The sequence below is a fragment of the Channa argus genome, chromosome 5 (assembly GCF_033026475.1).
Source record: "Channa argus isolate prfri chromosome 5, Channa argus male v1.0, whole genome shotgun sequence".
Classification (NCBI taxonomy): domain Eukaryota; kingdom Metazoa; phylum Chordata; class Actinopteri; order Anabantiformes; family Channidae; genus Channa; species Channa argus.
The window spans coordinates 16,678,951-16,701,205 of NC_090201.1; the positions used below are offsets into that span (position 1 = coordinate 16,678,951).

A 22,255-nucleotide genomic window follows, 5' to 3' on the forward strand; every position below is an offset into this window, starting at 1 on the left:
CACATGCTTTTTATGACTGAAAAACACATACAAAGTAATGAGTCGCTAGAATATAATCTAGGGGTGTAATATTTGTAATAGTAATGATGACCCTATCAGCCGCAAATCTTTGATCACTTTTGTTTTTTTGCAAAATTTGAACATTTGCCACTCATTTAACACGTTTCAATCATAAAAAAATGAATGTAATAATGTGAATTTAGGATATTCACTGCAAGCTAATATTACCCTTGAGCCATCTCTCTTTTTCTGAATGTAGCTGACTCAAGTAAAAATCAAATCAGAAAAAAGATTACCTGCCATGGTGGCTGTGTGTAATGGCATAAAAAGGGGTTTAGCTGTTTGACAGAAGCCAAAGCACCAAATGAGGTCAGCACTAGCAGTTTTACTTTTAGTGACATAAAATATATATCGTGGCACAAAATGACCAAAACAAATTGTTTTAAACTAAGTAAGTTTGCTTTTATGTTGCACCTTTACTATGACAGTATTCAATAAATTACCCCATGATATGTTTCAAACACTGTTATGAGCTGAATGCATTAAAACATTCCGGATTTGTACTGTGATAAAGCTTTGGAAGTTGCAAATGTAATGTGTGCATTAAGAGCACTCAGTTTCAGAGACAGGAGTGCTCTTCTGTCAGTGTTGTTATACATTGTGCAGCACAGCAGGCCAGCTGTTGCCTCAGTGCGGATGAACACTTGTGGTGAGGTCATTGTAAGTCCTGAGGTGCAGCGTAACATCCCACAGCTCTGTGGTTGGCCTTCCTACAACCACAGACAGTCTGGTAGAAATGTATTCTGTCTCCAGTCCTGCTGGTCCTAATGGAGCCCAGCAGAGGCATCAGAGTGCTTGTATGAGGACTCTGGGGAGAGAGTGGAGTAGATTCAGATGATGAGGCTGAGCTGAGTACAACGGAGGAAAAAGCGTTCAGTGATGTAACCAGGGAGAGGAGGAGGAGGAGGAGGTATATAAGGACAGAGGGAAAGAGCCACAAACACACAAGAGAGATGAAATTGTCTGCCAGTGAAAAATGGGGAAAGAATGTGTGGGCGATAAAGTTTTATTGCCATTTCTGAAATGTAATTATTAAGAGAAACTTTTTAATTGAGTTTTTTTTGTCAGTTTAGTTCTATTTCTATCTATCTATCTATACAAGGTAGTTCTATCTCTTTATTCTTTAATGAAGAAATAGGTCTTTTGCTTTTGTTTGTTGTTTATCTCTGTAATTATTCAAGTGGACATCTCAACAACATGGTTTAGTCGCACATGTCTTAGAAAAGGTTCCAAAGAGAAAAAACTTTTGACTGCTCTGCCCCCATCCACTGCATCATTCATTTTCTCTTATGATTTTACTTTTCACAGCACCATATTTATCCCCACTCTTTGTGCTCTTTTGATGCCGTCATTGGCATTTTTTCTGCTAATGTGAAGCTGAGAGCACCACAAACACATTGTCTGATGTGACACATCAGAAACAAAAGCTACAATAATGCAACTTGTTCCAGTGTTCTGCTGATTTATTTCTTTTCTTTCACTCTGTAGCCAGGAGGGCTGTCAAACTGGCGTCAGGCGGTTTATGAATTTCTACTTTTGTTTGCCAAAAGTTAATTTTTGCCTGTGTTTAGCCATTACCTGTCATTTTCATACCTTGGCATGTAAAGAGATTTTTTTTCTGATTAAATACTTGATCATGAGGGTTTGTTGACTTAGCAAATTTGAAGAGTCAAAAATTATGTCTTATACAAACCATGTAAATTTAGCTTGCTCCTGTTTATTTTGTGTTCACAAGATAGAACCAGGGGCACAAGGATCAAATTTCACTTCAATGCTACAAGCAAAATTATGGCTTAGTGTTTTGTTCTTTTGCATGTTGCTTTTCAACATTATTTCAACGATATTTTAAGGCTCTAAAATGTAAGACTTGCTTTTTGTTGTGTGTTAGATTAGAGATGCCTAGCTTTACACACACACACACACACACACAAACACACACACACACACATACACTCTCTCTCGAGTTACAAAGGAGACAACACGATTCATTGTATTTTCCAAAACCTTTTGACTGCAAGTAAATGCAGTCCAAAATGTTTTGTAAGTAATCTGAGCTCTTTTCACTAGTTTCCCATTGATGCAAATCAAGAAATGGACCTACATGTTCAACCGTGTGTGTTGAGTGTTATTCTACTCAACCTGGCTTCTTTGAATTGATTTCAGTTTTCTTCCACATTGTTTTTCCTTGCACTTTTCTCTCATTAAGCCATCAGAGGACATGCAGGGTTCACATTAACTTCAGCCCCTACAGTCATTGGATGCATGTGGCTCCTATTAAAGCCCTGTCTCACCAGAGATCTCTATTTCATTTATATTCCCTGCTGAGACTCAGGAACTGTAGTTTCAGCTTTGGAAGAGTTTGGATTCAGGATCTCATTGAGGCTCTGGTAACCACAGTTCATAAGAAAAGTTCCTTTAACTCCCACTCAAAGGAAGCAAAAAAGTTTCCTTATGTATCAATTATAGATAGTTTGGATTGAAACCAGGTGGAATCTGGAAACTAATTACATCTTGGGATGATTTGATACGAGACTCAGACAGTAATATTTACGTAATTTGCCATGTTGTCTTTGTCTGCCTTTTCATCATTTGACAGTTATTGCACTACAGTACAACGTATTACAGTGTATTTTGTATAATATTATACTTTTAGCTTTTTCTATTTTCTACTATGCTCTGCTTTTTGCTCCATAAAATGAAGAAATAGTGTCAGTCCGCTCCACTCCACTAATCTGACAGCTGTAGTTACTAATAGAATTGTGCGTACCAATGCATTCACTGAGCATCTTAGATATGAATTTCTCAGATAACTCCATTTCAACAACACACAAAAGGTCAAGATTAGAAAAAAGCCCCAAATGTAAACACATTTTTATATAAGATAATGTCTTCATTCCAACCCCACTGATCATTTCACAAAGCCTCAGAATGATCTTGTGATAAAAGATCCATACACCTAAGCTGGGACAAGGCAACATAACTGTACATAAAACTAGCTATAAATCAAGTAGCTACTGTACAACAGTTAAAACCTGCATGTGCAGTGATGTATCACGGTCAATTTTTCTCTAATGAGTGCTTGCTACAACTTGCTACAAAGTATATTGTGCTGATAATAACCATAGTATGTACTTTTACTTTGTCTGAATACTTATTTCCCTCCTGCTCTCCATCATTTTCACAATTACTCTAAACGTTGTTCTATCTATTAGGGGATGTCTATATCCAGCCAACTCAAGATACTAAGAACCCTGTCATCTATGGAGTCTTCTCAGTTTCTGGGTAAGTAACTGACAGTTTTCTTAAACTCTTAACTTTTTTGCAGTTTTGGAGAGTAGGTGTATTTTGGGTTCCTGCTGTAGATTTTATTCATTTTCACTCAGCCTTGAGGTGGCAGCTCTCTGATATTGAAATGCTGTGTTGCATATGGCCCGTCAGGTTTAGGCTACAAAGTCGAGACTGAAAGTAAATCTTGAGCCCAAAGGGAGTTGTGCTCCTTTGAGAAACTGACTGAGTCTATAGTTCCTCATAGGTCAGGTTTGATAGCAAGTTGTCATTCAAGGCACAGCATTACAATTCAAGCCATACAGAGAGATGTTTAAATTGAGATTATGGCTGCAAACAAGGAGGGAGAGGTGCTCACCGAGTCATAATAAACATGTTTTGATTAATGTATTTGAGAAACAAATACTGTTATTGTTACATCCTCTCCTTAGGCATCAGGCGTGTTTTAAACCCAGCTGATAAAAACACACGCAGCACTAATGATAGAGGCTCTTGACAGAAGTTACAAACATAGTACACCCACCACACAGCAGCAAAAGCCTGGGCTCTGGCGATTCTCTGCAGTACGTGGGTGTTTGTATGTCAGTGTGTCAGACAGCTTGACTCTAGTTGAGTCAGTTTCAGTGTGTTTGTGCGTCATAATATTTCAGTGCGTTCCTTTAAGAGGCTGGCTGAGTACGTGGGAAGGAAGTAGATTCTACCAGCCGCAGAGTGCATCCACAGTAATTATCTCAGGGTGTGAGTTAATCTGTATCCACTAGCTGCTGTCTCTTTTTTTTCACCTTTTCTCCAACTACACTCCTCCAGATCGGTCTTTAAAGGCTCTGCAGTGTGCGTCTACTCCATGGCTGACATCCGGATGGTCTTCAATGGGCCATTTGCCCACAAGGAAGGGCCCCATTACCAGTGGGTGGCGTACACGGGAAAGATCCCTTATCCACGGCCTGGCACTGTGAGTTGTAAAGAATAAAAAATAAATCATAGGCACACTCCTCTGCCCATTTGAAATACTTAAGCTTTCTAGCCATTTTGTAAAGACACACTTTTCTTCAAAAGGAATTTGATCATTTTTGGGTTTAATAGTTAAATCTGTTTCGTGTCAACAGTGTCCTGGAGGCACTTTCACCCCCAACATGAAATCCACAAAAGATTACCCAGATGAGGTTATTAACTTCATGAGAAACCACCCCACCATGTACAATGCTGTATACCCAGTGCACAAGCGCCCCCTGGTGGTCAGAACCAACGTAGACTATGAGTTCACTACAATTGCTGTTGACCAAGTGACAGCTGCTGATGGAAGCTACGAAGTGCTTTTCCTGGGCACAGGTCAGTGGTCTGCAGCTTTACCTACCATTATGTGATGATTATCAAGAAATGTATTTGTCATTTCATCGAGCTGTATAAAGTTTGTACCATGTATAACTTCTCTAGCTATAGCTATAGCTCTGTATAAACTGCCCTTGTCCCTTAAAAACAGACCAGTTCGATTGTATTCTCTGTTCTTCCGTATTGTCTGTTATAAATTATATATTAATTTCATAAATTTTAAAATGGTTGAGTTAGGCTAAACTAAGTCAACAGTGTTTGAGTAACTTTTATTTGACAGATCGTGGGACCGTCCAGAAAGTGATTGTCCTACCCAGAGATGACTTGCAGACAGAGGAGCTGGTCTTGGAAGAAGTGGAGGTCTTTAAGGTCAGCCACGGCTTTTTATTTATTTATTTACTTTTTATTATTCTTTGTTGTTCTTCCCCTCTGTTTATCCAATTTTAAAACTCACTGTAAAAAGCTGTTTTTGCTTGTATATTTGTAGATACCTACACCAATTACCACTATGAAGATTTCATCCAAACGGGTAAGCTACAGTATCCTGGAAATACTTAGATGAATATTTGAATTTTTTAACTAAAAGTACGAATGGATTATAGGAGTTACTTGATATGATTATTTTAAAAATGTCTTCGTAAAAAGCTTGGTTTTCATGACTTGAAACAGTGTGTGCATTGGATGTCTAGGTTTTATATTGTATACTTGTGTGTCATTATAGCAACAACTATATGTAGGATCAGTCTTGGGTGTGACCCACTTGGCTCTCCATCGGTGTGATGTGTATGGGGAGGCCTGTGCTGACTGCTGTCTGGCCAGAGATCCGTACTGCGCCTGGGACGGAAAATCCTGCTCCAGATACTCAGCATCACAGAAAAGGTGCAGGATGGTGCAGACAACCATGCATAATTACAGTACATGTTTGTTTACAGCAATCACCTTTACGTGCATTGTTGGCAAACGTGTGGTATTTTCTTTTTTTAAATGTAATAGTTAACCTTTTTATTTACCTATGTTGATCTGACTCCTGTAGACGGAGTCGTCGGCAAGATGTAAAATATGGCAACCCAATCCGCCAGTGCAGAGGTTATAACTCCAATGGTGAGTGTCAAGTTAACTCTGTATAGTATGCATATTCAGATACCATATTCAATTCAGATACCATATATTGTTCCATTGAATTGGAAATATATTATTATGAATTAATTACCTACCTTTTCACCTGTGCTCCATCTTTTTATGTCTGTTATATATTTTTGAATAATTTTATATTGATTGTTCATAGAAAATAAATACACAAAATATATTTTATATGTTTTACAGCAAACAAGAACACTCTGGAGACTGTTCAGTATGGGGTGGAAGGAAGCACTACATTTCTGGAGTGTCAGGCTAGGTCCCCTCATATGTCTCTAAAGTGGCACCTGCAAAAGGAAAACAGTGACAGGAGGAAAGAGGTGCTAAGTAGAAAGCAGCTGCATGTTTCCACAGATCGTTAAAGCAGTTTTTATAGTCATGTCGATTAGCGTGTCTGATGTTTGGGCTTTAATTTAAGTATTTGAAGTGTCACTGTCCTCTCCCATTGTTGCAGTTACGCTCAGAGGGCCGTATCCTGAAAACAGACCAAGGTCTTCTGATCCGCTCGCTGCAGTCCTCTGATAGTGGCATCTACCAGTGCACATCCACAGAGAAGAATTTTAAACACACACTCATCAAACTGCAGCTTGTTGTCCTCTCTAGCCGCACCGTCAACAATGTGTTGGTGGAGACAGGGAGCCCGGCCCTCCCTCCGCTCCAGTCCAGTGCCTGGACTCCGAGCGCTGGGCAGTATAAGGACCTGCTGACCATCCTGAGCCAGCCAGAGATGGGCCTGATCAACCAGTACTGCCAGGATTACTGGCAGCTTGGAGACGGCAGCCTTGGGGACAACAAATCCAAAAGCCTGAAAGAGCTGAAAGAACAGAAGAAACCTCGTAACCGTCGGCATCATGATGAGCAAACAACTCCAGCTGAGACATGAGGAACTGGGCAGACATCCACCCTGTCATCCTCAAACAACCATTGTCTAACTTGTCACACATCCTCCTAAACACTGCAACCCTTCATTTAGGGGAATGACTCCAGTCAACTAATAAATAATAAGTAAATTAATTATCCTAATGGACAAGACAGAGACTGCAGCCAAAAACAACAGCTCAAACTGTTTTTATGTAACTGTTGGGAAAAAACACAATATTTATTGTAGGTTGTAAAAAGTAATTCTTTGTACCTACCTAGAAAACATGTTTTTTGTGAATAGGTAAATCTGTGCAAATATTGTTATTAAATAATTATTGTTAGTGTTATTTGTTTATTACAATGTGTTATTATGTTGAAAATATCTTTATGTTTGGTGTTGTTGAGAGACTGCAACAATAACCCAGGGCGTTGGGAGTATCCACAAAGGGACAAGGACTGATAAATGTGTATTCAGAGACTGTTAAAGGCGACCATGTTGGATCATTTGACTGCTGGCAGTATTCAGTGTCTAAGCTGGAAGTCAGGAAGTCACTGACCTTCTCGAACTTCCCTGAACGTCTTCACCAGAACTCTCTATGTATATTAGCTTTTTATTTTTATTTTTTGTTTTTGTTTTTCTACAAGCTGTTGACATAATGGTGGTGGCATTAAATGGGACATTCAAAGATACAGTAACAGAAATGCCCATAAACTGCAGCTGTGACAGCATGCCGCAGTCATATGTGTATGAAAGGCCCTCTGGGGCATTTCTCGTCTTTTATGATGTGGTCCATATTGGCCTCAAGTAATGATGCTACATCACTCGCCCAAATTCTTCCAGGATGTGTATGTGCGTGCGTGTGTGTGCGTGTGTGTGTTTTGTTTAAGTGTATCACATCTCAATGTTGTATCTTTAACAATATTTGTAATAAGCTGTTTCTTGGGGGAGGGGGTCTTTTAAAGGGTCTTTTAGTGATACAACATTTTAAAATATAACATTGCCTTCTCTTTTCTCTCTCGGGAGATAAGAAATTCCAGCAGGCAGCTATATGTACGTTTGTGACAGATGGTGATTAAAAATATTCAAAAGACCTTCTGTTGCCAAATCGGTGATCCTGATAAACAGGAAATACTTCAAATGTATCTATTGAAAATTAAACAGTATGTAGTATAAGAGAGAGCATGCAGGTTTGTATGCTAAAAGCATTTTTTGTTGCTCTTGGTGAATCCAAAGTTTGCATTCCTGCCAGTTTCATGCTAAATATTGGCTTCACTGAGTTAATATTGTGTTTGGCCAGTCTAACTTTTCAATTACATTACAGTGACAAATTGTTATTTTGTGGTGCTTGAGGACTGATAGTTTTTATCGGTCTCAACAGATTAACAACAAAGCTTCCACAGCTGCTTCTCCATCAGTCTAGTGCCATCCTGCTAACAACTGTGCCACAGACTTCATACAGAGATGTTTGTACTGAGAAACATCCATACAGAAAACAAGTGTCACAAATGAAACCACTAAAGAGCTGATCACCTGCCAAACCTGAAGAGAAACATGTACCAATATCTTCAGAAGGTGAATTTTCAATGTGCATGGCATGTACAGTATATGTATATGGTATTTGTCTAAAATGTTATGTTGCTGTGGATATCAGTGAATGTCTTTCTCATTGTGGGAATGTGGAAATGCTATCAGGGTTAAGAGAAATGTGTCCACAGAAATGTAAGATTGCAATTTTAAATTCTCTTCCTTTGTGTGCGTGTGTGTGTGTGTGTGTGTGTGTGTTTATGAATGTGTACGTATATAGTCTGTTTTTTTGTTTGTTTTCAGAAATTTGCAAAACAAATTTGCATCTATTATATTTTCTGTTTGTCAGACTTTGCTCTGCGTCATTGAGGTAAACTAATGTATGATATAATGCACAATTAATGTTACTGTAATGACTTGTAAAAAAAAATTACAATCTTTCTTCCTTCTCCATGTTGCTGACTAATAAATTAAAGCTCTATATTTTATAATAACATATGTTCCCTTCTGTTTGACATTTGCAGGCACATGCAGGTTTTGTTATCCTTAGTAAACTATAATGCATCGATTTTGATACTCTGATTATTCACTTCATTTTGTTATTGGAAAATAGCCATACAACATTGCGAAATTCTCTACATAAAATAGTATAAGTGCATAATGTAAGAAAAATGGCACCTGGGAGTGATGTGCAATGACATAATATATCATTCATGCATTAAATGTGTAAAAGTCAAATCATTTTATATTTTCACTCTAAAACATCTTACAATTTATTAAGTTTATCGTGTATTTTATGTAAAGAAATTTGTATGAATAACTAATTGAAAATAAAATTACAATATCTTTATTCGAAATGAAGTAATGAAGTAAGTGTATGTAGTAGGTGTATATAGTGGAAAGATAACAAAGTTATCTTCTACTACTGCTAATATGTAGTGATTCTGTCCATTGTAGCAGCTCAGAAGCTTTGTCACTATCTGTCCTTTAAAGCTTATACATAATACAAGTATGTAAGCTGGAAAATGTAGTGCAATGCTCTCACACACAAGATGTATATACATGGTTATAACTGAAAGTGAGTAGATTAGGATCCTTAACCAGCTGCAGATTGAGGTCAACAAGATCTGTCAGGTGAAACCGCAAAGCCCTCTAAGCACTTCAGAGCTCACCCTTCAGTCTGCAGAATCTTATAGAGATTGTCTGTATGTCTTTCTTTGTGTTTGCACTGGGAAGAAAGACTTGTGTATTTAATTGACCTCATTAACTGCTGTATTGTGTGCAGAATGGAAAAGCTGTTCTCCTTCTCACCTATGCCTTTGCAAAGAACAAAAATAAAAGACCACACTTACCATGGTCTACATTGGATAAACTAAAATATGTTTTTATAGATTTTTTGGCACATGCATCCAAATTTCAAACTGATATCGCTCCTTAAGTATATATATTCAGACCCTTAGTTTAGTTTTGTGTATTAGGTTGTTAGATAGAAATTACAGCTTTTAGTCATCTTGGGTAAGTCTGTTTTGAGTCAAGCTTTGCAAATCAGGATTTGCGCAGTTTATCCAAATTTTAATGGCGGATGAAACTAAATTTAGTGGCCTTTTAGTTCTTTGCCATCTCGTATACTTAAGCCCTTCTTGCCTTCTATAGAAAAAGAGTCAGAGTGGTTACATGTTTCATTGCTTTCACAATTATTGAGGCCACAGTGCTCATAGGAACCCTCAAAGATTTAGAAATGCTGTTATACCCTTATCCTGATCTATGTCTGGTCACAATATTATTTTTAAGGCCTACAGAGAGGTCCGTGGACCATCTGGCTGGGTTTTTATCCTGCCAGTGTTAATTATTGCACCTTATATACACAGAGTATATGGCAAGTTGTACTTCACAGTACTTCTAACCCAGTAAAGTCTGCAAAAAGTTAATGAGTCTGAATAGTTTCTAAAGCCGCTATATTCCAACATGGTGATGTGTGAGATGAATCAGTGCATAACTGATCTCCCAGCCAAATACCAAACTATTAAGGTTTACACACTTTTCTTTTAAAAGCACCTAAGAACAGCATAGAGAGATAAGCACTTGAGCCGATGTTCATCTTCCGCTGAGCACAGCAAAGTCCCCCTAAAGGTTAGATCACTCCTACACTGATTGCCTGCTTCTCCTCACACCTTTCAGTCAGTCCCAAAACACTCCTGTCCTTGTGCTCCATTGGTCATCCCCAGTCAGGTGGGTAGAGGATGTTCAAAATCCCTTCCTAAGACAGGAAAATACTCCAACATTCTCCAGTGTTTGCTGCAGGCATTTGACACATCAGCTGCATAGTTGACGGCAACAGCCAGGTAGTGGGTGACCACTCGGGACCTGCTTCCATTTTTCTTGGCTTTTGAGCAAAGGGGCCCAAGCCAGGAAAAGTAGGATGGGGGCTGGAGCAAGTGCTGAGGACAAACGCTCCAGAGAGCTGGAGAAGAAGCTGAAGGAGGATGCTGACAAGGATGCAAGAACTGTCAAGCTGCTGCTGCTAGGTAACGACAGTCAGACTAGCTTAGAGGGTCTCAAATACAATAAAGCAAAACTCATCAGGTGAATACACAAATTTAAAGGCCCCAGATGGCATTGAGCTTTATTTCTTTTTGATTGACAGATAATGTAGCTGTCCTACTAAAAGTACTATGTTCTCTTGTTAAATGTTTGGCTATGAGAAGCCTCATACATAACAGGTATCCCCTGTTGTAATACTCAAGAATTTGTGTTATATTAAAATTTTCATATACTTAGCCAGACTTCTAAGTACTCAAACACATTTTTTTGTGAAAAATTTGTATTTCCAAAGATAGGCCTCATCAAAACAAAAGTATTCAATATTAAAACTACAACTAGAAAACTAATGTATTCACACAAACTGTGATGTACAGTATATGCATTATGTGTGAGTCAAGTAAAGGGTTAAAACCATAAATGAATTAGTAAGACACTTGATAATCACTCGACTAAATCCCTTGTTAATGCTGAAACAACACTCTAGGTCCTCCAACACAAACAGCCTAATCCTAAAGGACACAACTATTGCACCCTAGCACCTAACACAGTAATGGGCTAGTAGCTGTTTGAAAAAGCATAACTAAAAACATTGCAAGCCATAAGTTATTGTACAAACAGCAAAGAACAGTTTTTTTAGGGATACATTATATTTACTGAATGTCTTTGTGCTGTGGGAAACTTCTAATTTTAAAGCATTTAAAACATCCATTCCATGTTCAAGCTTATTTCGCTACAGTCTAAAATATTGTTTTGAATATCTACCAGGCAGTTACAGATATTTTATCACACTCAGTTATGATCTTCTCATGATAATATAGGTCAGGGACAGACGTTTCTCCTGACAGCTTTAAACAAGATTAGACATGTAGTAAGAAGTATTATGTACTGTTGGGATCCCCTGTTCAATGAGTGGCATTAACCTGCAGTCAGTACGACTCTCCTCTCATATTCATCATTGAAAACCAAGACCATAATAAAACCACAAAAGCCATGGTTAATAAATATTTCTTCCAAATCTTTAAAATGTTGTTGAACATTTCATTTTATAAAAGGTGAAACAAATACCTAGTTTTCTAAGTGAATAACAACATTTGCTATGTTTTTTGCTGTCATGTAGGTGCTGGAGAATCAGGCAAAAGCACAATTGTCAAACAGATGAAGTAAGATGTTGGACCATCTTTTTAAGTACTCTCATTTTTTCTCCTACTGCGAGTAAACATCATTATCAATGATATATTTTCTCAACAGAATTATCCACAAAGATGGTTACTCACTTGAAGAATGCCTGGAGTTCATTACCATCATCTACAGCAACACCCTGCAGTCCATGATGGCCATTGTGAAGGCCATGAACACACTCAGCATAAACTATGGCCACTCAGATCAGCAGGTAATAACTGCTGAGATACGGTATATACTCACATTTTGTACTTCAGTTTCCTTGGAAACTACCAAACACAAGTTTGTGTCTTGGTCCTCCTGCATTTACTTCACAGGACGATGCCAGAAAACTTGTGCATCTTGCAGACACCATTGAAGAAGGCACCATGCCTAAAGAGATGTCAGACATCATTTTACGCCTGTGGAAGGACGCTGGCATTCAGGCGTGCTTTGACAGGGCCTCAGAGTATCAACTTAATGACTCTGCTGGATAGTAAGAAATTTAAGCTGATTTTAAATGTTTAAATAGTGTCATATTAATGCTTTCTATTTAACATATTTTATTTTTCCTCAGCTACCTAAATGACTTGGAGCGACTGATCCAACCGGGCTATGTGCCCACAGAGCAGGATGTGCTGCGATCAAGAGTGAAGACCACTGGTATCATTGAGACCCAGTTTTCCTTCAAAGATCTAAATTTCAGGTGCATCAGAGTTGTCTCTATAAATAGCACCAGCAATTTCTTATCAGGCCTTATACTGTGCTAAGTGCCAATCACAAAGATGCTTCTATTTCTACACAGAATGTTTGATGTGGGTGGTCAGAGGTCAGAGAGGAAGAAGTGGATTCATTGTTTCGAAGGTGTGACTTGTATCATCTTCATTGCTGCTTTGAGCGCCTATGACATGGTGCTTGTGGAGGACGATGAAGTGGTATGCTAACACTACTCAGCTGTGGCCTCATTTGTGTATCCTTTATAGACAATCAGCAGTTTGATTTTAGGAATGGCTCATTATTGGGACTTGGTAAACAATCCAATTGTTCTTTCAGAATCGGATGCATGAGAGTCTGCACTTGTTCAACAGTATCTGCAACCATCGTTACTTTGCCGCCACCTCCATTGTACTCTTCCTCAACAAGAAGGATGTGTTCCTTGAGAAGATCAAGAAAGCCCATCTCAGCATGTGCTTCCCTGAATACGACGGTAGGGTCATATCATAACAACTTACATCATCATGAAGTGAATAAATCAAACATAATCTTTTCTTGTGGTATCTCTTCGTAAAGGACCTAATACTTATGAGGATGCTGGTAACTACATCAAAGTCCAGTTCTTGGATTTGAACATGCGTCGGGACATCAAAGAAATCTACTCTCACATGACCTGTGCCACAGACACAGAAAACGTCAAATTTGTCTTTGATGCTGTAACTGACATCATCATCAAAGAAAACCTAAAGGATTGTGGTCTCTTCTAAGACCCATGTAAAGAACCCAATGGAGGTAAATATTTAACACAGTTTAACACAGTACACAGTATAATTCATACTAAGTCCTGGACCTGGTAACCAGGGTGAATTTGTTTTTGCAGGATGCTGTTGTTGCCCAGTCACACCCCACAAGTCCCTCCTAAATTCTAGTGGACACAAGATGAAAAACTCCAACCTAAAAAATGTAACAAAAAAAATAAATAAATCAATTTGCTGTGTTCAAAACCAGTTTAAACCTTTGGCTAAGAGTGTCAGTCAAATGACAGCAGAAGGAAGCTTTTAAGGGAGACAACTCCATGCAGGATTCAGATTAGCTAAATTTAAGCCAAGCTTACTTTTTCTGTCTGTTGAACTTGAGGTTGGCTATATAATCAGTATCTAAGACATCAAAAGTTTGTCAACATAAACTGAATTGTACTTCTCACATGTACTATTATTAATAGATGTAATCGTCTCTATGCTTTAATAAATGGTCTGTATATATAACAGCAAACAAGATGGCCTCACCACCTGCAAATGCACTTCAACCTCTGTTAGGAATATAAAAGTCACCAGAAATGGTTTTCATGTACAGACACAATTCAAGCAGGTAACAAATTGAAATTTTGAGTAAATGTGTTTTGTAGAGCTACTAAATGTAACTTTTGCAATAGATGAAAATGTTATTGTATATAATAGATTTCCTCTGGACAGTTCATGAAGAATAATACAAAAACTCTAATTGTAAACCTTGACTAAACCTATTAATGCTTCTGTAGAAAACTGAGTAATTTTCCATTTTTCATCAATTAAAAGCAACAAAACAGCATGTTGTTCATAATCTGTCATTTATAATTTCTTTTTGTTGTTTTGTTTTTTTACACATTAAAGGAATTGTTTGGGAAATACATTTAATGCACTTTTGCAGAGAGTTAGGACTGTCTGTTAAGACAGAATCCATCATGTCTCTGCAATAAATATAATATAATATAAAAACTGCCAACAACAGCCAGTCAAATTAGCATAGCAGGAATACTGGAAATGGGAGTAAATGGTTGGTCTGACTTTATTCCAAAATTATATCTAATATGTTAAATTTGTTCCTGGACAAAAAAAATGTGGCAGATAACCCGACATATGACCACCAGTTTTTTTTTTTTTTTTTTTTATTAGTTTTTATTAATTTGATAATAATTAATTTGATAAATTTTTATCATGTTTGGATCGAGCCAGGCTACCGTACCTGATTCCCATGTTTCCAGACTTGGTATGCTATGCTAAAAGACTGCTGGCAGTAGCTGGCAGGGTCCCATCTCATTAATTTGTATTACACAGTCTGCTATTTGCAAAATTTGAAAATATCCTCTTCAGTAAATTTTAAGTTGTTTTTACTAATCAAATCTAAGAACATAATTAGTACATAAATACTACTGGGTGGCACCCAACTCTCAGAAAGAAAGCAGGTGCCTATTTCATACGCTGAACTATAATCTGGGACAAAGGGGTTAGGGTTGTGTCTGCCAATCTGAAAACTCTGACTTTGTCTGAACACCACTTGCTTTTCAGTATTTCTGAAACATTGATGAATATTCACAGTAAAACTGTACTTCTGTTCAGTGCAGTTATTCTTCAATGTCAATTAAACAAGATGTAAAATTTGTAGTATAAATACCTAAAGGCAATCACAGAAAATTGTAGTAAACAACAATTCAAGAAAGTTTTTCATTTTCATCAAAGCAATCAATTATTTGTTTTTCCTTAAACCCTGAGTTCTCATCACATGACTACATTATTATGACACATGATGATGTTCGATTATATGAAAGAGAAATAGCAAATGATGCTTCTATCTTCTCTAAACCAGATAAACCAAAAACTAAGCCGGTGAGGATGTACATAGTATGCCTGTGAGAAACGTGATGGAAGAACACACACACACACACGCACACACACACAGAGTATGGCTTGTTTCATTGTTTCAAAAAAGAAAAAATAAATAAAGGATCCTTATGTCATGAGGATAGTAAAACTGTGCGTGTACATGGAATGACACCTTTTGTGCAATATCAACAGTGGCCTTAAGAAAAAAAATACTTGATAACCACAACTAATACCAATTGTACAGCATCCAGAAATGCCAAGACAAATTTAAGGCACTTTAAAACAGCTTAAGTCATCTTGAACCTTTCCATCACACACTGTCATGGCACATCTGTTTACCCTTTTTATGACATGAGTAGCTGGAAGCCTGAGAGATTAACACTTTTTCCTCAGTACTATCATAAGTGTTTACAGCCAATAGGCAGGAAGCGGTCTGGTTCTATGTTTGTCTGTTATTCCCTGGATAGACTTGCCTGAAATGTCTAAAACAAAAGCAAGACAAAAGCATTTCTAAAATTCTTTTCCATGTGGTTAATCCTGTTACTGGAAAAGAAAATTACAGTGAGAGAGACCTGGAAACATTTTGGAAAATAATTTTAGGCCTCCGATACACCAATAAACTTAATACAGGTAGAATCTAAAACATGTTACAAGCTCACAAGAAGCAGGGTTTTCCTGTGTGTGCATATCTCATCACTTTCATTATCTGTTAATATGCAGCCCTTATGTAAAAGTACATACCTAAACAACTGTATCAACTGCAAAGAGGCACTAAGCAACCTGTTTAGAGAAAATTATTTAGAGGAGAGTTGTTATAGGCTATGCATTTCCCACATGTGTGGCTAGATGGCAATGTTCCCAAATACATGATATTCACAGCTCAGCTGAAATTTCAAGATGCATACACTAAAAACACACAAACCCAATCACACAACCAGTATTCATATGCATACTCAATCAAACAGACGAAAACACACCAGTTTTTCTAAAACCACTTACACAACCTCAACTCTTCACCAGCCAAAAGGTCCTGTGGCACGACTCCTTATTTTTGGTACATGCTTACCAACCAAAGAGCAAAACCACCTACATACTGTTAATTAATACATCAAGTTATTGAGCTGTATTCTCAGGTTTCCTTTAGTGACGTTCAACCAATGGTGGACGTAGCCTGATCGCATCTGCATCTGAGGTACTATATATGGAAGGCCTGTTCACGCCACTGTCAGCACATTCATGTTCTTACTTAGAAGAGTCCCACCATATGATCAATCTGCCTCATGTAGACACTCTTTAATGGCAAAGTGTACCGCCGCTCCTCTGGGATCCTTTTACACTGCATTATGACAGAAAAGGAAGAAAGAATGTGAGTCAAGGAGAGCGAGAGATTTTACATTGTACTAATTCACATCTAACATGGTAAAATTGGGGCAGTGAATGGGTTTGAGCAAAGATGATGGCTTTACATTGCTGATGTTACTAGGCGGTGGCTGGTTGTTTGGCTCTACTTCTGCCAGCGCTCCCTCCTCACATGGAAACAAGTCTTTCCACTCTTTTTCCCTGAAGCGCTTGTCTATAGGCACAACATGGCCTTCGGTAGTGAAGATGTACTTATTATCAGATTTGTGAAGTGGGTTGTCCTCATCAAACAGCTGCAATGTAAGAGAGATATTTTTATTTACATGACAGCAGTTAGTCATTCACTGTTTAATCATTTATTAAGCAAAAACTCTTAAATGATGGGACATGACACATAGCTATGTTATATATTGATAAAACTTCTCTTTTCAATATCATTTCAAAACAAATGTCTGGGTTGGCACCTGCTGGCATGAACAAGAAGTCATTTACAGATGCCTGATTTTCAGCAGTTTTCATTGTATCCATATATAAGATAGCTCTGTCTCCAACATGTTCAGGTGAGAACATACCAGGTAAAGGTATTTGCAGGTCTCACTGAGGAAGAAGCTCTCCATGCGATCCTCTTTGGTTTTTTCCACAACATGGTGGAGAGTGGCATAACCACATCTGCAAACAACACTGCTCAGCTCAAAATAGATGCATCAAAACATTGTAAAACTACAAAAAAAAAGGTATGCATTACATGATCCATACCTGACTTTGGCATTTTTCTCAAGGCTCTGGAGAATATCCATTCCAACATGCAAGTAGAAAGGATTTTTGGTTGCCTGTAGATAGTAAAAAAAGACAATAAATAACTAAATATTACCAGTCTTCAACAACTACCACCACCACAGGTCAGACTTGTAACCTGATATAGTAGATAGGTTGACTCCACCAGCTCAGGTCTTAAGGGATAGAAATGTACATCAGGAGCCTGCAGCTGCCAGTTGTACCTCTCTGGCAAAGCCCCGAAGCGCTTCCAGATGCCATAGTAGAAGGCATGCAGGCAGATGGCATTATCTACATCGCCATTCAGCACCTATAGTAGAACATAATGGTAACATCGTCATGTGGTTTAAAATCACACATATCATCTCTCATAGCAGAAAACACATAATCTAACCTGCAGCCCAGGAAAGAATGCCTGAAGAGAGTCAATCCAGGTGTTCATTATCTCACCACTGAACATATTCACATTAACATAGAGTGGAGGGTCGCCCTCTCCTTCATTACAGGATTCTCTCCTAAAAAATTTGATGCAGACAGGGATTAAAGTACATGCAACTACCCCACAGTGCAAAAACATTTGTTTTCTATTGGCCACTCACGGCTAAACTAGAATAGTTGGGATTTTTTGTGCTTTAATCAAGAAATCAAGACTTATTATTGGTTCTGAATTCATATAAATCGCCTCTTCTCTTTGAAAACATACTTCTCATGACAGCTGCAAGCCTCAAAATCAACACACAAAAAAACTATTAGAAATTATTAGTCGTTTTAATTCATCTTTGTTTGGCCAGTCTTAGACCAAGAGTCACAAGCTTATGCGAAGCTCTATAACAACGCCAAGTGTCCCGTCCCATCAGTGTGGAGCTCACCCTCTTCTCAGGTGATTCTGAATGCTCTCATAGGCAGCTTGGAACATCCTGTAGTCCTCTTTTTCACCAAACAGGATGTATGATTTGAGCAAGTACTCATAGAAAGAATCCATCCCAGCTCCAAGACCACTTTGCTTACCAACCCACTCTCCTGTTTGGATGTTAACTACATTCCCTAAGAAAACAAATTACAGAAAAAGTGTCACAGTTACATGTTGTATATGCCATAAATTCATTGGGAAGAATATAACTATAAAAAGGAACCAGAAAAGTTGGCTTTTCACAGTACTACAGTACGCAGCTGTACATACCTAACAGACCAGTTTCATTGCTTCTCAGGTTCCACAGAGCTCTGACTGCTCGTCTGGCTACCCATTCAAATGTAGAATCACCTATCAGGCGGCTCAAAATGCCAAACTCCACCAATAAGGACCCAGCTCCTGCAGTGCAAGTCTCATTGATGCTATCAAGGGGAACTCCAGACTTTAGGTTCACCTGCATAAAAAAAACAAAAACAAATGAGTAAACATGCTTTTTATTACACATACAGCATAGTCAATGTACAGAATTATTTCATATATGACACATTTTACCAATTATGGCTTTGTTTATAGGAAACTTGGTTGCAATGACATTGTGACTACAGTATATAGTATTCTATAACTGTTTGAATAGCGCATGTGCAGAAATCGCACTCACCCTGGGATAAGGAATGCCCGTGCCAGTGTTCTCAAAGGCAGGCAGTAAGCGGACAGCCAAGTCATGAGCCAAGTGAAGCAGCTCATCATCATAACCTTCAAAGTCCACCTGACCAAAAGGATGCTTTGGGTCAGTCAGCAGGATGTGAGCTGAGATAAGGCTTCCCAAGATCCTTCAAAGAAGAGGTTATTATTCTGATATGAATATCAACATACTGATATCTGACATTTGTACTAGCTATATGTGCATTGTTATTATGATTAGGTTTGCATGCCCCCACATACCATTTTAAACTTGAACCTAAACCTAGTACCATAATATAGAGCATAATAATGTCTATAGAGCTGGCACAGATGTCCGTTCATCATAAGAAGTAATAAAATGGTCAAGAACTGTATAAAAAAAGTTATAGGAAATTAAGGAAAATTATATCAGTGCAAAAGTTTGCATCTTCATTCATTTCTGATGAGGAAACATTTCTACTAGTTCAATGTGTTTTAAATATTATGTTGATTAAAAAAAACTGTTTTACTCTTTTTGACATTTTAAAATCAGGGGATGCAAACTTTTGAACCCAACTGTACAATTCAGATTAAAAAAAAAAGGAAAATCACATTTGAAGTCATTCTTGTGTCATAATGCCATAAAATGCCATAAGAGACTGGTTACAACTGCATATTTGAGGAAATCTTACATGGTCTTTTGTCCTAAGACATTACCTATTTTAAATACAAAATAATTCAGAGAAGTTGTGTATATTAACCCAAGTACATTGAATAACAACAAGGGAATTACTGCTCATCTTAAACATGTTGATATTCTTCAGTCCAGTCTGAACAGTTTCTGTATGAACAGCAAGCTGCACTTGTGTATCATAGACAAAATGGTAGTAGCTATATATGTACCTGATGTTTGCCTCAAAAACTTGCACAGTTGAGTCCTTGTCAAAAGATACTGTATCTATAACCAGCCTGACGGCTCTCTGGAACTCTGTCACATTGCCCAGGACCTGGAGAGGAATTTCACATTTTATGGAAATGTTACATCAACAAGCTTTTTTGTTTGTGCAATTATGGCTTCTGGCTATTTTAGATCAATTCAACTTTATTATCACAGATGATAGACAGCTGTTAAAAAGAAGTTCTATTTACCAAATTGAGCCATTTGGATACATTTTCATGGAATGAAGTCTAGTGTAATAAGCAAATTTTTTATATAGAGCCATTCTTGGAGTCTCCCAAACAACCACCTTGTCTAAGATGAGAAGAGGAAAAGATAACACAATGGACCATTCATTTCAAGACTAAACCCCTTGTAGCTACAAGCAGTTTAGAAACTCGGCACGATCTGACTTTACACCACTCTGTGAAGTGCTAACCACAGTGTCACTATGCTATTGAATCTGGTGCAAAACACTGCTTATTGCAGAATGTTTGATGTTAATAGAAAAAAAAAGCCATTTCTGTTATTAAGCTTTTTTCCATGCTCATAGTCCATGCCAAATGCTAATATTAATCAGTAGCTGAAATACTGCGATGAAAATTTTACAGATCTTTTTTTCATATTTTAAGTTTCATCTCAATAAGACCCACAAGAAACTGGAAAAAACATAATAACTGAGTATAGCTTACCAACAGAGTGTCTAAGGTGTCAATTAGTGTAAGTGAGTAGTTCCCCAAGACATCATTTATGTTGATGTTTGACCTGAAATTACAGCAGGGAAGCGGACTTATTAGTATCATGAAATAGTAGAAAAGATTAGCAGGTCATAGGCAGCTTATTTAAAACCCAGCAAAAAAATAACTTAACATTACATTTAAAAGAAAATCGTGTCATGCCAAAAACATTTTTTTGCACAGGGGAACAAAATGATCCAGACTTTCAGCTGAAGGAGAATGTGTGTACTTGACTTCCATGTGGTGAACACAGAAACTGAAAATCTAGAATCAGTGAAGCTTTCCGATCCAGTCAACACTTCTTGTAACTTGCTGCACTTATAATTACTTAAAAATAAAGACACACCTTAAATGTAATGTCTTTGGAAACTTAACTGACTTATTTAGCCTATACATTGATTGATTTAGGACTGCACTTAACTATTAATGTAATATCTTTTTTTAATTATATTGTTAATTTACACTGACTATCTTAAATAGATTAGATTAGATTAAACTTTATTGTCATTACACATGTCCAAGGCAACGAAATGCAGTACCAGACCAATATGACATATTCACATACGGTTTCACTATCCTCATTTCAAAAGCAGTTCATTGATGTGACAGCACTGAAACTCCATTGAAATCCTGACTTCTAGTTATTACCTAGTGTATAGTCCAATGCAAATGTGTCTGAGAATTAAGCTGTTCGGTACAGTGAGCAGCAGTGGGCAGCAATGACAGCACTAGGATTACACAGCTAGCTCATTTGATTAAAAACTAAATGCAAATAATATGGTTTGCAGAGGTCCGTTAGGATGTACATGCCCAACATTGTGCGTTGTGGTCTACAGTAGCAGGTGTCTATTAGTTCCCCTAGTCACAACAGCTTTGAATGACTTACGGGTTTGACACGTCTGGTCCCCTCCCTTCACAGTCAATAGGATTCAGCTCGTCCTCCGGGAAAGCATATTTCATGTAATTGTCATATCCAAAATAGAACATGTCTTTGGCCATGTCCTTCATTTTCAGTTTCAGTGTGTCCGGGAAGGAGCTGTATCTTCGGACGTACTCGTCCTGTCTGCCGTCAAAGAAGCTCAGGTAGGAGCTCGTGGGTGACTCCTCCTCAGCCTTAGCACAGGTGGTCCCCGTATCCTCATTTTTGTGACCGTGTAACCGTTGAGACCACGAGTTATCATTTGGGTCGGTCCCCTTTTCTTCCCCGAATAGCAAGTCTAGTTTGTGCAAATTGAAACTAAGGTGGAAGTTAAAGCCCCAGCTAACGTTAGTTCCCAATCCGAAGGCTAACCACAGCAAACAGCTGAGGGAGAGTCTCAATACGACCAGACCAACTACTACTGACCTCCATTGCATCTTTGCCCCGGCTCAATCTTAAAACGCATAATTTAAGGCCACACACGTTCGAGGGGCAAACGAACGTAAAATCTTCTACTCATCAGACTAAAATCCGAACACAGAGAGGTTGTAGACGTCTGGACAGTCGGTCTTACACATTTCCTGTCAACAAACCAGCCCCTCCCAGGTTCTGATGCGTGATTGGCTTGACACTTGAGTCGTCATTTTAGAAAAAAAACTTTAGTAGACTTGTCACTTGATTGGCTGGGAAGCTGTCAATCACGTGCTTGC

General features: G+C 38.0%; 3 protein-coding genes across 6 annotated transcripts in view; 2 read left to right on the plus strand and 1 right to left on the minus strand.

Moving 5' to 3' along the window:
* Positions 1–7,360, plus strand: part of sema3fa (sema domain, immunoglobulin domain (Ig), short basic domain, secreted, (semaphorin) 3Fa) — a 42,524-nt gene extending 35,164 nt beyond the window's left edge. For all 4 annotated transcript variants that reach the window (XM_067504203.1, XM_067504204.1, XM_067504202.1 and 1 more), the window contains 9 exons: positions 3,273–3,342; positions 4,153–4,297; positions 4,452–4,674; positions 4,955–5,043; positions 5,162–5,203; positions 5,396–5,553; positions 5,708–5,775; positions 5,998–6,131; positions 6,266–7,360. In XM_067504203.1, coding sequence (XP_067360304.1) covers positions 3,273–3,342; positions 4,153–4,297; positions 4,452–4,674; positions 4,955–5,043; positions 5,162–5,203; positions 5,396–5,553; positions 5,708–5,775; positions 5,998–6,131; positions 6,266–6,694 — 1,358 coding nt within the window. In that variant the 3' untranslated portion in view covers positions 6,695–7,360. The remainder of the gene's footprint in view (positions 1–3,272; positions 3,343–4,152; positions 4,298–4,451; positions 4,675–4,954; positions 5,044–5,161; positions 5,204–5,395; positions 5,554–5,707; positions 5,776–5,997; positions 6,132–6,265) is intronic.
* A 3,043-nt stretch (positions 7,361–10,403) lies between these two features.
* On the plus strand, positions 10,404–14,003 carry gnat1 (guanine nucleotide binding protein (G protein), alpha transducing activity polypeptide 1). Its single transcript, XM_067504207.1, has 8 exons — positions 10,404–10,722; positions 11,856–11,898; positions 11,987–12,128; positions 12,235–12,392; positions 12,474–12,602; positions 12,702–12,831; positions 12,950–13,103; positions 13,187–14,003. The coding sequence occupies exons 1-8, from the start codon at positions 10,617–10,619 to the stop codon at positions 13,375–13,377; spliced, it is 1,053 nt and encodes a 350-aa protein (XP_067360308.1). The 5' UTR covers positions 10,404–10,616; the 3' UTR covers positions 13,378–14,003.
* A 513-nt stretch (positions 14,004–14,516) lies between these two features.
* Positions 14,517–22,143, minus strand: edem1 (ER degradation enhancer, mannosidase alpha-like 1). Its single transcript, XM_067504206.1, has 12 exons — positions 21,513–22,143; positions 20,582–20,654; positions 19,856–19,959; positions 18,951–19,122; positions 18,563–18,746; positions 18,252–18,426; positions 17,777–17,897; positions 17,522–17,692; positions 17,365–17,438; positions 17,181–17,277; positions 16,716–16,901; positions 14,517–16,585 (listed from the first exon to the last, which is right to left on the minus strand). Exons 1-12 carry the CDS (start codon positions 21,980–21,982, stop codon positions 16,496–16,498), a joined length of 1,917 nt encoding a protein of 638 aa, XP_067360307.1. The 5' UTR covers positions 21,983–22,143; the 3' UTR covers positions 14,517–16,495.
* Between the last annotated feature and the right edge of the window lie 112 nt (positions 22,144–22,255).

Coding starts and splice junctions, on each gene's coding strand:
- gnat1 (XM_067504207.1), top strand. CDS start 10,617: ATGGGGGCTGGAGCAAGTGCTGAGGACAAACGCTCCAGAGAGCTGGAG. Junction 10,723..11,855: donor TGTCAAGCTGCTGCTGCTAG/GTAACGACAGTC, acceptor GCTGTCATGTAG/GTGCTGGAGAATCAGGCAAA. Junction 13,104..13,186: donor GTGCTTCCCTGAATACGACG/GTAGGGTCATAT, acceptor CTCTTCGTAAAG/GACCTAATACTTATGAGGAT.
- edem1 (XM_067504206.1), bottom strand. CDS start 21,982: ATGCAATGGAGGTCAGTAGTAGTTGGTCTGGTCGTATTGAGACTCTCC. Junction 17,693..17,776: donor CATTCTTTCCTGGGCTGCAG/GTTAGATTATGT, acceptor GTTCTACTATAG/GTGCTGAATGGCGATGTAGA. Junction 17,278..17,364: donor GAGAAAAATGCCAAAGTCAG/GTATGGATCATG, acceptor TGTTGTTTGCAG/ATGTGGTTATGCCACTCTCC.